We start from the raw sequence: 12,396 nt of genomic DNA, 5'->3' as shown, positions 1-12,396 counted from the left end.
CCTGGTACAGCCTCACTGTTCACAGTAAAACAGTCAAATAAAGCTGGTACAGCCTCACTGTTCACAGTAAAACAGTCAAATAAAGCTGGTACAGCCTCACTGTTCACAGTAAAACAGTCAAATAAAGCTGGTACAGCCTCACTGTTCACAGTAAAACAGTCAAATAAAGCTGGTACAGCCTCACTGTTCACAGTAAAACAGTCAAATAAAGCTGGTACAGCCTCACTGTTCACAGTAAAACAGTCAAATAAAGCTGGTACAGCCTCACTGTTCACAGTAAAACAGTCAAATAAAGCTGGTACAGCCTCACTGTTCACAGTAAAACAGTCAAATAAAGCTGGTACAGCCTCACTGTTCACAGTAAAACAGTCAAATAAAGCTGGTACAGCCTCACTGTTCACAGTAAAACAGTCAAATAAAGCTGGTACAGCCTCACTGTTCACAGTAAAACAGTCAAATAAAGCTGGTACAGCCTCACTGTTCACAGTAAAACAGTCAAATAAAGCTGGTACAGCCTCACTGTTCACAGTAAAACAGTCAAATAAAGCTGGTACAGCCTCACTGTTCACAGTAAAACAGTCAAATAAAGCTGGTACAGCCTCACTGTTCACAGTAAAACAGTCAAATAAAGCTGGTACAGCCTCACTGTTCACAGTAAAACAGTCAAATAAAGCTGGTACAGCCTCACTGTTCACAGTAAAACAGTCAAATTAAGCTGGTACAGCCTCACTGTTCACAGTAAAACAGTCAAATAAAGCTGGTACAGCCTCTGTGTTCACAGCAAACGCTGCGGTTGCTGTAACCGTTACCCACCCCAGTGTCTGTGCGGTAGTTCTAACCCTCGGGGCTCATTATCTGACTACAGCACAGACCTGGCCTCTCTCCTCCAGACATGATGTCCCTGTGGGGCAGTCAGGGTATTTAGCATTAACAGTCAGCTTTAATGTGAAGAAAGGAAGGCTGGCTGCCACCAGGTTGATTGGCGTACGTTGATCCCCTGTGGTGTGCGATGACAGCGGCTTCATCCAGGCCTGTCTGTGGGTCTTTATGCAGGTCACCTTTGGCTGTTCAACATTTTCCTGAAGCCGTTTCAATTCTGAACAACTGTAGACTCACTGTTAAAACGTTTTATTGATGCATCCCTACAAAGTGTTTGGGCCGGCATGAAGAGAGAACGTGAATAATGTGGTTTTATTATCTGGTTAATGTGTTATTAAAGGTAAATTTATGCTTTTAATATTTAATAGTTATTCAGTGCAAGGGGAAATTGACCCCAATTTTGCCAATTTAAGGTAACAACCCACCCCAGAGCTGGTGATGAGCATTTGAAATAAAGCATTTTGACAGTCTGATTTCAAAGGCAGGGTGAACCTCTAATCTGTTTGAGGCGAAGCACCTACCTGCACATTCTGGGTTTTCCTCATTAAAATTCACTGCAAAATCGTGAGAAACCTGGAGGAAGATGAAAAATATGGACTATTGATCATCATGGAACAGTGAGACAAAGGAACACACATGCACACGCACACGCACGCACACTAACACAGAGTTGGCCAGAAGCAAATCAATCACACAATCAAATGTAAAAGTCGACTGATGCATTGTTGGATAATGAGCATAATTGCGAGCCATGGTACCCCCTCCCCTCCTCTCTGGACCAGGGGCAGCATCATGTGTCAGCCAGAGGTAGCACCAGTCACCCAGGCAGAATGGCCAGTATTTCCTGCTGGGCAGTTCAGTGACTCAGAGAGTCAATCCAGCAGTAGAGAACCCTGGGCTGGACCGGCCCATTCGGTGTGACAGAACAGGGCAGAGCAGAGGCCAGCGGGATCCAGCGGGGGCCAGCGGGGGCCAGCCGGGTGTCGTAATCACTACAGAAGCAGGAGAGCAGAGCCAGAGTCTCACCTCGTCTCATCTTGTCACAGGAGTGATTACGACACCCTGCTGAGGCTGAGCCATAGCCCAACTCTATGAAAAATATGGTTGGAAATTACCTTGAAGTCGGGCGGAATCTGAGCACCGAAGCCAAACGCTGGGAACATTTTGTCACTGGATTGAAATGCATGCAGGGATAGAAAACAAAAGAGTGATTAGAATTTGAGCGATGGCACACTGGATTCTGAGCCAGGGATTGTTATCTGAAACACATGCCCATAAACAAGTCCATTCTGCTGGTGACCCAGGACTACCATGGGCTCTGAATGACTTCTCATTTACATAACCTCTGAGTCACTGGTCAACTAGAGGACACTTTCACACACAAACTTTGAAAAGTTATTTTTTCAGGAGAGGAGGAATCAACATTGAAGTGACAAGCAACAGTCATTGCACAACATTTGATATAATAGCTGTTAACGATTGGCTGAGTGTGATTGGCCTCACCTGTCGTAATCCTGGCAGATCTCCCCTACAGCGACCAGAGCTTTGAGGTACTCGTTAGGCTGGTATGGGTGGATATAGTGTAGGGAGCAGCTGTTGTGAGGATCCCCGTTCGAGGCGGTGAAATCAATAGCTACCTGGGAAGACAACTGGCAATCAAAGGGGAGTTTGACTCCAATTACCTCAAATGTATGCACCTTCCCTTCACACCTCTCACTCTGACACATACACCATCCCACCTTCCCTTCACACCTATCACTCTGACACACACACCATCCCACCTTCCCTTTACACCTCTCACTCTGACACATACACCATTCCACCTTCCCTTTACACCTCTCACTCTGACACATACACCATCCCACCTTCCCTTCACACCTCTCACTCTGACACATACACCATCCCACCTTCCCTTTACACCTCTCACTCTGACACACACACCATCCCACCTTCCCTTTACACCTCTCACTCTGACACACACACCATCCCACCTTCCCTTTACACCTCTCCCTCACTCTGACACATACACCATCCCACCTTCCCTTTACACCTCTCCCTCACTCTGACACATACACCATCCCACCTTCCCTTTATACCCCTCCCTCACTCTGACACATACACCATCCCACCTTCCCTTTACACCTCTCACTCTGACACATACACCATCCCAACTTCCCTTTACACCTCTCACTCTCACTCTGACACATACACCATCCCACCTTCCCTTTACACCTCTCGCTCTGACACATACACCATCCTACCTTCCCTTTACACCTCTCACTCTGACACATACACCATCCCACCTTCCCTTCACACCTCTCACTCTGACACATACACCATCCCACCTTCCCTTTATACCTCTCACTCTGACACATACACCATCCCACCTTCCCTTTACACCTCTCACTTTGACACATACACCATCCCACCTTCCCTTTACACCTCTCACTCTGGCACATACACCATCCCACCTTCCCCTTTACACCTCTCACTCTGACACATACACCATCCTACCTTCCCTTTACACCTCTCACTCTGACACATACACCATCCCACCTTCCCTTCACACCTCTCACTCTGACACATACACCATCCCACCTTCCCTTTACACCTCTCACTCTGACACATACACCATCCCACCTTCCCTTCACACCTCTCACTCTGACACATACACCATCCCACCTTCCCTTTACACCTCTCACTCTGACACACACACGATCCCACCTTCCCTTTACACCTCTCACTCTGACACATACACCATCCCACCTTCTCTTTACACCTCTCACTCTGACACATACACCATTCTACCTTCCCTTTATACCTCTCACTCTGACACATACACCATCCCACCTTCCCTTTACACCTCTCACTCTGACACATACACCATCCCACCTTCCCTTCACACCTCTCACTTTGACACATACACCATCCCACCTTCTCTTTACACCTCTCACTCTGACAAATACACCATTCTACCTTCCCTTTACACCTCTCACTCTGACACACACACCATCCCACCTTCCCTTTACACCTCTCACTCTGACACACACACGATCCCACCTTCCCTTTACACCTCTCACTCTGACACATACACTATCCCACCTTCCCTTTACACCTCTCACACACCCTGACACATACACCATCCCACCTTCCCTTTACACCTCTCCCTCACTCTGACACATACACCATCCCACCTTCCCTTTATACCCCTCCCTCACTCTGACACATACACCATCCCACCTTCCCTTTACACCTCTCACTCTGACACATACACCATCCCACCTTCCCTTTACACCTCTCACTCTGACACACACACCATCCCACCTTCCCTTTACACCTCTCCCTCTGATATATACACCATCCCACCTTCCCTTTACACCTCTCACTCTGACACATACACCATCCCACCTTCCCTTTACACCTCTCCCTCACTCTGACACATACACCATCCCACCTTCCCTTTACACCTCTCCCTCACTCTGACACATACACCATCCCACCTTCCCTTTACACCCCTCCCTCACTCTGACACATACACCATCCCACCTTCCCTTTACACCTCTCACTCTGACACATACACCATCCCAACTTCCCTTTACACCTCTCACTCTGACACATACACCATCCCACCTTCCCTTTACACCTCTCACTCTGACACATACACCATCCTACCTTCCCTTTACACCTCTCACTCTGACACATACACCATCCCACCTTCCCTTCACACCTCTCACTCTGACACATACACCATCCCACCTTCCCTTCACACCTCTCACTCTGACACATACACCATCCCACCTTCCCTTTACCCCTCTCACTCTGACACATACACCATCCCACCTTCCCTTTACACCTCTCCCTCACTCTAACACATACACCATCCCACCTTCCCTTTACACCTCTCACTCTGACACATACACCATCCCACCTTCCCTTTACACCTCTCACTCTGACACATACACAATCCCACCTTTCCTTTACACCTCTCACTCTGACACATACACCATCCCACCTTTCTTTACACCTCACTTGACACATACACTCATCCCACCTTTCCCTTTACACCTCTCCTCACTCTGACACATACACCATCCCACCTTCCCCTTTACACCTGTCCCTCACTCTGACACATACACTATCCCACCTTCCCTTTATACCCCTCCCTCACTCTGACACATACACCATCCCACCTTCCCTTTACACCTCTCACTCTGACACATACACCATCCCAACTTCCCTTTACACCTCTCACTCTGACACATACACCATCCCACCTTCCCTTCACACCTCTCACTCTGACACATACACCATCCCACCATCCCACCTTCCCTTCACACCTCTCACTCTGACACATACACCATCCCACCTTCCCTTCACACCTCTCACTCTGACACATACACCATCCCACCTTCCCTTCACACCTCTCCTCTGACACGCTGCCATCCCCACCTTCCTCCCACACCCCTCCTCCTCTGACACATACCATCCCACCTTCCCTTTACCCTCTCACTCTGACACATACACCATCCCACCTTCCCTTTACACCTCTCACTCTGACACACACACCATCCCACCTTCCCTTTACACCTCTCACTCTGACACATACACCATCCCACCTTCCCTTTACACCTCTCACTTTGACACATACACCATCCCACCTTCCCTTTACACCTCTCACTCTGACACATACACCATCCCACCTTCCCTTTACACCTCTCACTCTGACACATACACCATCCTACCTTCCCTTTACACCTCTCACTCTGACACATACACCATCCCACCTTCCCTTCACACTGTCAGGATTTGGCCAGGGTTATTCCGGGTTTTGGTCAGTAGATGTCCCCATTGTGCTTTTTGTCCCTATGTTTTTCCCTTGATCCCCATTATTATTTGCACCTGTGTCTCGTTTCCCCTGATTGTATTTAAACCCTTTGTTTCCCTCAGTTCTGTGCTCTGTGTTTGTATGTTAGCACCCTGCCCTAGTGTTCTGTGTACTCTTGTCGATTCCGGGTGAAGTTCTTGTGGTATTCTGTTTTTTTGTTTTTGTTTATTTTTTGGTGAGTTTCTTTTGAGGTCTTTTGTGTTTTTCCTACCACCTTTTGGATTTGCCATTTTTTGCATTTTAGGATTTTTTCTTTATTAAATACACCGTCTTAAGTACTGCTGTGTCTGCCTCATCTTCTGGGTTCTGCTGTCTATTCGTGGCTCAGTTGGTTAAGTGACTGTTTCTCACTCCGGAGACCCAGGTTCGAAACCGGGTCCTGACACACACCTCTCACTCTGACACATACACCATCCCACCTTCCCTTTACACCTCTCACTCTGACACATACACCATCCCACCTTCCCTTTACACCTCTCCCTCACTCTGACACATACACCATCCCACCTTCCCTTTACACCTCTCACTCTGACACATACACCATCCCACCTTCCCTTTACACCTCTCACTCTGACACATACACAATCCCACCTTTCCTTTACACCTCTCACTCTGACACATACACCATCCCACCTTTCCTTTACACCTCTCACTCTGACACATACACTATCCCACCTTCCCTTTACACCTCTCCTCACTCTGACACATACACCATCCCACCTTCCCTTTACACCTCTCCCTCACTCTGACACATACACCATCCCACCTTCCCTTTATACCCCTCCCTCACTCTGACACATACACCATCCCACCTTCCCTTTACACCTCTCACTCTGACACATACACCATCCCAACTTCCCTTTACACCTCTCACTCTGACACATACACCATCCCACCTTCCCTTTGCACCTCTCGCTCTGACACATACACCATCCCACCTTCCCTTCACACCTCTCACTCTGACACATACACCATCCCACCTTCCCTTTACACCTCTCACTCTGACACATACACCATCCCACCTTCCCTTCACACCACTCACTCTGACACATACACCATCCCACCTTCCCTTTACACCTCTCACTCTGACACACACACCATCCCACCTTCCCTTTACACCTCTCACTCTGACACATACACCATCCCACCTTCCCTTTACACCTCTCACTTTGACACATACACCATCCCACCTTCCCTTTACACCTCTCACTCTGACACATACACCATCCCACCTTCCCTTTACATCTCTCCCTCACTCTGACACATACACCATCCCACCTTCCCTTTACACCTCTCACTCTGACACACACACCATCCCACCTTCCCTTTACACCTCTCACTCTGACACATACACCATCCTACCTTCCCTTTACACCTCTCACTCTGACACATACACCATCCCACCTTCCCTTCACACCTCTCACTCTGACACATACACCATCCCACCTTCCCTTTACACCTCTCACTCTGACACATACACCATCCCACCTTCCCTTTACACCTCTCCCTCACTCTGACACATACACCATCCCACCTTTCCTTTACACCTCTCACTCTGACACATACACCATCCCACCTTCCCTTTACACCTCTCCCTCACTCTGACACATACACCATCCCACCTTCCCTTTACACCTCTCCCTCACTCTGACACATACACCATCCTACCTTCCCTTTACACCTCTCACTCTGACACATACACCATCCCACCTTCCCTTTACACCTCTCCCTCACTCTGACACATACACCATCCCACCTTTCCTTTACACCTCTCCCTCACTCTGACACATACACCATCCTACCTTCCCTTTACACCTCTCACTCTGACACATACACCATCCCACCTTCCCTTTACACCTCTCACTCTGACACATACACCATCCCACCTTTCCTTTACACCTCTCCCTCACTCTGACACATACACCATCCCACATTTCCTTTACACCTCTCACTCTGACACATACACCATCCCACCTTCCCTTTACACCTCTCCCTCACTCTGACACATACACCATCCCACCTTTCCTTTACACCTCTCACTCTGACACATACACCATCCCACCTTTCCTTTACACCTCTCCCTCACTCTGACACATACACCATCCTACCTTCCCTTTACACCTCTCACTCTGACACATACACCATCCCACCTTCCCTTTACACCTCTCACTCTGACACATACACCATCCCACCTTCCCTTTACACCTCTCCCTCTCCTCACTCTGACACATACACCATCCCACCTTCCCTTTACACCTCTCCCTCTCCCTCACTCTGACACATACACCATCCCACCTTTCCTTTACACCTCTCCCTCACTCTGACACATACACCATCCCACCTCTCCTTTACACCTCTCCCTCACTCTGACACATACACCATCCCACCTTCCCTTTACACCTCTCCCTCACTCTGACACACACACCATCCCACTCTGTCTGCTCTGCTATCCTCTTCTACTCTGTTGGGCTTGTTCACCCCCCTCTCTCTCAGTCATCTCTTTGATTCTTTCTCTCACGTCTGTGATCTATGGATACATTGTTCCTCGTTAGAAACGGTTAGAGGCAGAACGTTTCTCATCTGTTGTTCAGCCTGGCACAGAGAGAGAGAGCCTAACACTCTCGCCAAGGGATCTGAAGGAAGTATGGAGCCCATTTAAATGTCAACATCAACCACGGTCGCCTTTTAGGTGGTAGGAATAAAATGAAAAGTTAGTGTGTCATAAGAGCAAACACTTCCTGGTCAATTAAGCGTACCTCAGTAAGATCTCCCTTGAGAAGTAGTTTCACACAAACACTATTTACAGGCAGGGGGCAGAGGGCATCCCTTATCCAGAAAAACAACAGATAATTAGAACCTGCGTGTTCACAGCTGGGAGAAAGGGATTCTTGAAAAGCTGCAGCTAATGGCAGAGGTTTGTTTCCCAGGTGGTGAAAATGAACCATTCTAACTATCAGAACAAAAGAGGATTATTTATGTAAGCTCCCTAAGCTAATGCCTAGGCTTAAGCTCGGCAGGCTAACTCAGTCTTGTGGCACACACATGACCCTGGTGAAAACCCAGTCTGTCACATATACGTCACCCAACTAAAAAGAGAATAATGAGGGCAGTGCCATTTTTTAAAAGTCATATGCATTATTTTGTGTATTTGAATACATTTTGGCATCCTGTGTGTGAATGTATGAGTCATTTGTGTTAGTGTGAGTGTCAGTGTGAACTCACTGTAAACTGGATCTGACAGCCTCCCATGATGTAATCCAGGAAGGAGTGCATCTTGATGATCTGTGGATGGAAGACAGCAGTTGAGGGCGGGGGACCTCAGCTATCCACAGTGAGAATTGGCACCAATCACTTGGGGATGACATGACAGACACAGTAACTGACCACTTAGGAACATCTTATCCCTTATTCCAGCCTATTATAAAGCAGCTAGTTTAGCATGTTAGCCATTAGCTTTTGAGAAAGCAGCTGGCTGTGGGTGCTGTTCATTATGTCTCTGTTACAACTGGTGTCACATATTTGTGAGTGTTGGGAAATATCAGAGAGGAAGAGTAGGGATTTACTCCGGCCAAAATCTGTCTACGTGAGATAAGCCTTTTTTTGGTCTATGCGTGTAATGGGAATTACAAGGCTTATTTAATCTAACAGAAGTTAAATAATGTTTAGGCTGTTACAAATTATATAAGTGGATGAACATGGCATCCGGCAACTTTAGGAAATACGACTTAGTTGTGCCTGTTGTTCACACACGTATCTGCCCTCTCCTTAGCTAGAATCCTTCCACTTTATCTCGCCTCCTCCCACCTGCCTCCCATCTTTGAGAACATGTAAACTCAGCAAAAAAAGAAACGTCCTCTCACTGTCAACTGCGTTTATTTTCAGCAAACTTAACGTGCAAATATTTGTTTATACATAACAAGATTCAACAACTGAAACATAAACCAAACAAGTTCCACAGACAATTGACTAACAGAAATTGAATAATGTGTCCTCCTCATGGACTGCACCAGATTTGCCAGTTCTTGCTGTGAGATGTTACCACACTCTTCCACCAAGGCACCTGCAAGATCCTGGACATTTCTGGAGAAATTGGCCCTCGCCCCCACACTCTGATCCAACAGGTCCCAGATGTGCTCAATGGGATTGAGATCCGGGCTGTATGAGATCCAAGCAGCATGGCTGGTGGCATTGTCATGCTGGAGGGTCATGTCAGAATGAGCCTCCACGAAGGGTACCACATGAGGGAGGAGGATGTCTTCCATGTAACTCACAGCGTTAAGATTGCCTGCAATGACAACAAGCTCAGTCTGATGATGCTGCAACACATCCCCCAAGACCACTACAGACCCTCCACCTCCAAATCGATCCCGCTCCAGAGTACAGGCCTCGGTGTAACACTCAGTGAAGAGCACTTTTTGCCAGCCCTGTCTGGTCCAGCGACGGTGGGTTTGTGCCCATAGGCGACGTTGTTGCCGGTGATGTCTGGTGAGGACCTGCCTTACAACAGGTCTACAAGCCCTCAGTCCAGCCTCTCTCAACCTATTGCGGACAGTCTGAGCACTGATGGAGGGATTGTGCGTTCCTGGTGTAACTCGGGGAGTTGTTGTTGCCATCCTGTACCTGTCCCGCAAGTATTGTCATGTCTGCTCCCGCTCTTTCCTCCCCCTGGCGCTTGAAGGCCCCAGGTTGCCCTGCATCATGCACTCCTGCCATCCATCACACACACCTGCCTTCCCTTGTCATGCGCATCAGCGTTATTGGACTGACCTGGACTCACTTCTCACCTGTTAATTTCCTCCCCTATATTTGTCAGTTCCCCAACTCTGTTCCCTGCTGCATTGTATTGTTTTCTGACGCTGTTCCTGTCTCGTTCCATGTCCGTTATTTATTAAATGTTTTACGCCCGGTACCTGCTTCCTCTCTCCAGCGTCAACTCATGTGACAAAATGCAGCAGCCAACATACGAAGCATTGGGGAGTACTGGCATTCCGGTTGGTATGGAGACATCGGCTCTGTGTCGCCACCGATGGAACCGGAGGTGCCTAGCCAGCTTGTCGTGCTTCCACGCCCTAGCTGACTCGAGAGGGTTCCTTTCCCTAGCTGGCTCGAGAGGTTTCCTTTCCCTAGCTGGCTCGAGAGGTTTCCTTTCCCTAGCTGGCTCGAGAGGTTTCCTTTCCCTAGCTGACTCGAGAGGTTTCCTTGCCCTAGCTGACTCGAGAGGTTTCCTTTCCCTAGCTGACTCGAGTGGTTTCCTTTCCCTAGCTGACTCGAGAGGTTTCCTTGCCCTAGCTGGCTTGAGAGGTTTCCTTGCCCTAGCTGACTCGAGAGGTTTCCTTTCCCTAGCTGACTCGAGAGGTTTCCTTTCCCTAGCTGACTCGAGAGGTTTCCTTTCCCTAGCTGACTCTGTCAGGATTTGGCCAGGGTTGTTCCGGTTGTTGGTCACTAGATGCCCCCATTGTGCTTTTTGTCCTTATGTTTTTCCCTTGATCCCCATTAATTATTTGCACCTGTGCCTCGTTTCCTCTAATTGTATTTAAACCCTTAGTTTCCCTCAGTTCTGTGCTCTGTGTTTGTATGTTAGCACCCTGCCCTAGTGTTCTGTGTGCTCTTGTCGATTCCGGGTGACGCTCTTTTGGTATTCTGTTTTTTTGTTTTTGTTTATTTTTTGTGAGTTTCTTTTGATGCCTTTTTGTGCTTTACCTACCACCTTTTGGATTTGCCATTTTTTGTAATTAAGGATTTTTTCTTTATTAAATACTCCGTCTTAAGTACTGCTGTGTCTGCCTCATCTTCTGGGTTCTGCTGACTATTCGTGGCTCAGTTGGTTAAGTGACTGTTTCTCACTCCGGAGACCCAGGTTCGAAACCGGATCCTGACAGACTCGAGAGGTTTCCTTTCCCTAGCTGACTCGAGAGGTTTCCTTTCCCTAGCTGGCTTGAGAGGTTTCCTTGCCCTAGCTGACTCGAGAGGTTTCCTTTCCCTAGCTGACTCGAGTGGTTTCCTTTCCCTAGCTGACTCGAGAGGTTTCCTTGCCCTAGCTGGCTTGAGAGGTTTCCTTGCCCTAGCTGACTCGAGAGGTTTCCTTTCTCTAGCTGACTCGAGAGGTTTCCTTTCCCTAGCTGACTCGAGAGGTTTCCTTTCCCTAGCTGACTCTGTCAGGATTTGGCCAGGGTTGTTCCGGTTGTTGGTCACTAGATGCCCCCATTGTGCTTTTTGTCCTTATGTTTTTCCCTTGATCCCCATTAATTATTTGCACCTGTGCTCGTTTCCTCTAATTGTATTTAAACCCTTAGTTTCCCTCAGTTCTGTGCTCTGTGTTTGTATGTTAGCACCCTGCCCTAGTGTTCTGTGTGCTCTTGTCGATTCCGGGTGACGCTCTTGTGGTATTCTGTTTTTTTGTTTTTGTTTATTTTTTGTGAGTTTCTTTTGATGCCTTTTTGTGCTTTACCTACCACCTTTTGGATTTGCCATTTTTTGTATTTAAGGATTTTTTCTTTATTAAATACTCCGTCTTAAGTACTGCTGTGTCTGCCTCATCTTCTGGGTTCTGCTGACTATTCGTGGCTCAGTTGGTTAAGTGACTGTTTCTCACTCCGGAGACCCAGGTTCGAAACCGGATCCTGACAGACTCG

At 47.9% G+C, this 12,396-nt stretch overlaps 1 protein-coding gene across 1 annotated transcript; it reads right to left on the bottom strand.

The window, feature by feature from the left end:
- Positions 1-1,400: 1,400 nt before the first annotated feature.
- LOC135539037 (copine-4-like) lies at positions 1,401-10,026 on the bottom strand (the record flags this gene model as incomplete). The annotated part of the gene is made up of 5 exons (XM_064964921.1): positions 9,781-10,026; positions 8,987-9,046; positions 2,383-2,516; positions 1,995-2,049; positions 1,401-1,452 (listed from the first exon to the last, which is right to left on the bottom strand). Coding segments are annotated over exons 1-5 (547 nt in total), but the record flags the coding sequence as incomplete, so codon positions are not given.
- Between the last annotated feature and the right edge of the window lie 2,370 nt (positions 10,027-12,396).

This window comes from Oncorhynchus masou, unplaced genomic scaffold, assembly GCF_036934945.1.
Source record: "Oncorhynchus masou masou isolate Uvic2021 unplaced genomic scaffold, UVic_Omas_1.1 unplaced_scaffold_8517, whole genome shotgun sequence".
NCBI lineage: Eukaryota > Metazoa > Chordata > Actinopteri > Salmoniformes > Salmonidae > Oncorhynchus > Oncorhynchus masou.
This window is presented reverse-complemented; position numbering and strand designations above follow the sequence as displayed.